General features: G+C 56.4%; 1 protein-coding gene across 1 annotated transcript in view; it reads right to left on the reverse strand.

Annotated features, from left to right (window-relative positions):
* Nucleotides 1–313, reverse strand: part of LOC119966911 (heme-binding protein 2-like) — a 35,598-nt gene extending 35,285 nt beyond the window's left edge. Inside the window, exon 1 of the mRNA XM_038798868.1 lies at nt 290–313. Within this exon, the coding sequence (XP_038654796.1) occupies nt 290–313 (24 nt within the window). The remainder of the gene's footprint in view (nt 1–289) is intronic.
* Nucleotides 314–5,379: the final 5,066 nt, after the last annotated feature.

Here is a 5,379-nt window from a genome sequence, read left to right on the forward strand (position 1 = left end):
CACTAATCCATTCCAGCACCTCCCACAGATAGTCCCACTCCACCCTGCCCTAATCCATCCCAGTACCTCCCACAGATAGTCCCACTCCATCCCAGCGCTAAACCTTCCCAGTACCTCCCACAGATAGTCCCACTCCATCCCAGCACCTCCCACAGATAGTCCCAGTCCATTCCAGTACCTCCCACAGATAGTCCCACTCCATCCCAGCACCTCCCGCAGACAGTCCCACTCCACCCAGTCCTAAACCATCTCAGCACCTCCCACAGATAGACCCACTCCATTCACGTACCTCCAACAGATAGTCCCACTCCATCCCAGCCCTAAACCATCCCAGCACCTCCCACAGATAGTCCCACTCCATCCCAGCCCTAAACCATCCCAGCACCCCCCACAGATAGTCCCACTCCATCCAGCACCCCCCACAGATAGTCCCACTCCATCCCAGCCCTAAACAATCCCAGCACCTCCCACAGATAGTCCCACTCCATCCCAGCCCTAAACCATCCCAGTACCTCCCACAGATAGTCTGTCACCATCCCAGCCCTAAACCATCCCAGCACCTCCCTCAGATAGTCCCACTTCATCGCAGTACCTCCAACAGATAGTCCCACTCCACCCAGCCCTAAATACTCCCAGCACCCCCCACAGTTAGTCCCACTCCATTCCAGTACCTCCCACAGATAGTCCCTCTCCATCCCAGCCCTAAACCATCCCAGCACCTCCCACAGATAGTCCCCACTCCATCCCAGCACCTCCCACAGATAGTCCCACTCCATTCCAGACCTAAACCATCCCAGCACCTCCCACAGATAGTCCCACTCCATCCCAGTACCTCCCACAGATCGTCCCACTCCATCCCAGTACCACCCACAGATAGTCCCACTCCACCCAACCCTAAACCATCCCAGCACCTCCCACATATAGACCCACTACATACCAGTAACTCCCACAGATTGTCCCACTCCATCCCAGCACCTCCCACAGATAGTCCCACTCCAACCCAGAACATCCCACAGATAGTCCCACTCAATCCCAGTACATCCTGCAGAGAGTCCCACTCCATCCCAGCACCTCCCACAGATAGTCCCACTCCATCCCAGCCCTAAGCCATCCAGGCATCTCCCACAGATAGTCCCACTCCAACCCAGAACATCCCACAGGTAGTCCCAATCCATCCCAGCCCTAAACCATCCCAGTACCTCCCACAGAGAGTCCCACTCCACCCGTCCCTAAAACATCCCAGCACCTCCCACAGATAGTCCCACTCCACCCGTCCCTAATCCATCCCAGTACCTCCCACAGATAGTCCCACTCCATCCCAGCCCTAAACCATCCCAGTACCTCCCACAGATAGTCCCACTCCATCCCAGTACCTCCCACAGATAGTCCCACTCCATCCCAGTACCTCCCACAGATAGTCCCACTCCATCCCAGTACCTCCCACAGATAGTCCCACTCCACCGAGCCCTAAACCATCCCCGTGCCTCCCACAGATAGTCCCACTCCATCCCAGCACCACCCACAGATAGTCCCACTCCATCCCAGCACCTCCCACAGATAGTGTCACTCAATCCCAGTACATCCCGCAGAGAGTCCCACTCCATCCCAGTACCTCCCACAGATAGTCCCACTCTATCCCAGAACATCCCAAAGATAGTCCCAATCCATCCCAGCCCTAAACCATCCCAGCACCTTCCACAGATAGTCCCACTCCATTCCAGTACCTCCAACAGATAGTCCCACTCCACCCAGCCCGAAATCATCCCAGCACCCCCCACAGTTAGTCCCACTCCACACAGCCCTAAACCATTCCAGCACCTCCCACAGTTAGTCCCACTTCATTCCAGTACCTCCCACAGATAGTCCCACTCCATTCCATACCTCCCACAGTTAGTCCCACTCCATCCCAGCCATAAACCATCCCAGCACCCCACACAGATAGTCCCACTCCATCCCAGCCCTAAACCATCCAGGCACCTCCCACAGATAGTCCCACTCCTTCCCAGCCATAAACCATCCCAGCACCTCCCACAGATAGTCCCACTCCATCCCAGCCCTAAACCATCCAGGCACCTCCCACAGATAGTCCCACTCCATCCCAGCACCTCCCACAGATAGTCCCACTCCATCCCAGCCCTAAACCATCCAGGCACCTCCCACAGAGAGTCCCACTCCAACCCAGAACATCCCACAGATAGTCCCAATCCATCCCAGCCCTAAACCATCCCAGTACCTCCCACAGAGAGTCCCACTCCATCCCAGCCCTAAACCATCCCAGTACCTCCCACAGATAGTCCCACTCCATCCCAGCACAAATCCATTCCAGCACCTCCCACAGATAGTCCCACTCCACCCTGCCCTAATCCATCCCAGTACCTCCCACAGATAGTCCCACTCCATCCCAGCGCTAAACCATCCCAGTACCTCCCACAGATAGTCCCACTCCATCCCAGTACCTCCCACAGATAGTCCCACTCCATCCCAGCACCTCCCACAGATAGTCCCCACTCAATCCCAGTACATCCCGCAGAGAGTCCCACTCCATCCCAGTACCTCCCACAGATAGTCCCACTCTATCCCAGAACATTCCACGGATAGTCCCATTCCATCCCAGCCCTAAACCATCCCAGCACCTTCCACAGATAGTCCCACTCCACCCCAGCCCTAAACCATCCCAGTAACTCCCACAGATAGTCCCACTCCACCCAGCCCGAAATCATCCCAGCACCTCCCACAGTTAGTCCCACTCCACCCAGCCCTAAACCATCCCAGCACCTCCCACAGATAGTCCCACTCCATTCCAGTACCTCCCACAGTTAGTCCCACTCCACCCAGCCCTAAAACCATCCCAGCACCTCCCACAGTTAGTCCCACTCCACCCAGCCCTAAACCATCCCAGCAGCCCCCACAGATAGTCCCACACCATTCCCGTTCCTCCCACAGATAGTCCCACTCCATTCCAGTACCTCCAATAGATAGTCCAACTCCACCCTGCCCTAAACCATCCCTGCACCTCCCACAGATAGTCCCACTCCATTCCAGTACCTCCAATAGATAGTCCAACTCCACCCTGCCCTAAACCATCCCAGCACCTCCCACAGATAGTCCCACTCCATTCCAGTACCTCCACAGATAATCCCACTCCATTCCAGTACCTCCAATAGATAGTCCAACTCCACCCTGCCCTAAACCATCCCTGCACCTCCCACAAATAGTCCGTCACCATCCCAGCCTGAAACCATCCCAGCACCTCCCACAGATAGTCCCACTCCATCCCAGTACCTCCCACAGATAGTCCCACTCCATCCCAGCACCTCCCACAGATAGTCCAACTCCATCCCAGCCCTAAACCATCCCAGTACCTCCACAGATAGTCCCACTCCACCCAGCTCTAAACCATCCCAGTACCTACCACAGATTGTCCCACTCCACCCTGCCCTAAACCATCCCAGCACCTCCCACAGATAGTCCAACTCCATCCCAGCCCTAAACCATCCCAGTACCTCCCACAGATAGTCCCACTCTATCCCAGCCCTGAACCATCCAGCACCTCCCACAGATAGTCCCACTCCCCCCAGCCCTAAACCATCCCAGCACCTCCCACAGATAGTCCCACTCCATCCCAGTACCTCCCACAGATAGTCCCACTCCACCCTGCCCTAAACCATCCCAGCACCTCCCACAAATAGTCCCACTCCATCCCAGCCATAAACCATCCCAGTGCCTCCCACAGATAGTCCCACTCCATCCCAGCCCAGAACCATCCCAGCACCTCCCACAGATAGTCCCACTCCACCCAGCTCTAAACCATCCCAGTACCTCCCACAGATAGTCCCACTCCATCCCAGCCCTAACCATCCCAGTACCTCCCACAGATAGTCCACTCCATCCCAGCCCTAAACCATCCCAGCACCTCCCACAGATAGTCCTACTCCATCCCAGTACCTCCCACAGATAGTCCCACTCCACCCCTGCCCTAAACCATCCCAGCACCTCCCACAGATAGTCCCACTCCATCCCAGCCATAAACCATCCCAGTGCCTCCCACAGATAGTCCCACTCCATCCCAGCCCAGAATCATCCCAGCGCATCCCACAGATAGTCCCACTCCATCCCAGTACCTCCCACAGATAGTCCCACTCCACCCAGCCCTAAACAACCCCAGCACCTCTCACATATAGACCCACTCCATACCAGTAACTCCCACAGATTGTCCCACTCCACCCCAGCACCTCCCACAGATAGTCCCACTCCATCCCAGTACCTCCCACAGATAGTCCCACTCAATCCCAGTACATCCTGCAGAGAGTCCCACTCCATCCCAGCACCTCCCACAGATAGTCCCAATCCATCCCAGCCCTAAGCCATCCAGGCACCTCCCACAGATAGTCCCACTCCAACCCAGAACATCCCACAGATAGTCCCAATCCATCCCAGCCCTAAACCATCCCAGCACCTCCCACAGATAGTCCCACTCCATCCCAGCCCTAAACCATCCCAGCACCTCCCACAGATAGTCCCACTCCATTCCAGCACCTCCCACAGATAGTCCCAATCCATCCCAGCCCTAAACCATCCCAGCACCTCCCACAGATAGTCCCACTCCACCCAGCCCTAAACCATCCCAGTACCTCCCACAGATAGTCCCACTCCATTCCAGAACATCCAACAGATAGTCCCAATCCATCCCAGCCCTAAACCATCCCAGCACCTCCCACAGATAGTCCCACTCCACCCAGCCTAAACCATCCCAGCACCTCCCACAGATAGTCCCTCCCCACCCAGCCCTAAACCATCCCAGCACCCTCCCACATATTGTCCCACTCCATTCCAGTATCTCCCACAGATAGTCCCACTCCATCCCTGCATATCCCACAGATAGTCCCACTGCACCCAGCCCTAAACCATCCCAGCACCCCCCACAGATAGTCCCACTCCATCCCAGCACATCCCACAGATAGTCCCACTCCATCCCAGCCCTAAACCATTCCAGCACCTCCCACAGATTGTCCCACTCCACCAAATCTAAACCATCCCAGCACCTCGCACAGATAGTCCCACTCCATCCCAGTACCTCCCACAGATAGTCCCACTCCATCCCAGCACCTCCCACAGATAGACCCGCTCCATCCCAGAACCTCCCACAGATAGTCCCACTCCGTCCCAGCACCTCCCACAGATAGGCCCACTCCACCCCAGAACCTCCCACAGATAGTCCCACTCCACCCATCCCAATACCATCCCAATACCTCCCACAGATGGTCCCACTCCATCCCAGTACCTCCCACAGATAGTCCCACTCCATCCCAGCCCGAAACTATCCCAGTACCTCCCTCAGATAGTCCCAGTCCATCCCAGTACCTCCCACAGATAGACCCA

This window comes from Scyliorhinus canicula, chromosome 6 (genome assembly GCF_902713615.1).
Source record: "Scyliorhinus canicula chromosome 6, sScyCan1.1, whole genome shotgun sequence".
Lineage (NCBI taxonomy): Eukaryota > Metazoa > Chordata > Chondrichthyes > Carcharhiniformes > Scyliorhinidae > Scyliorhinus > Scyliorhinus canicula.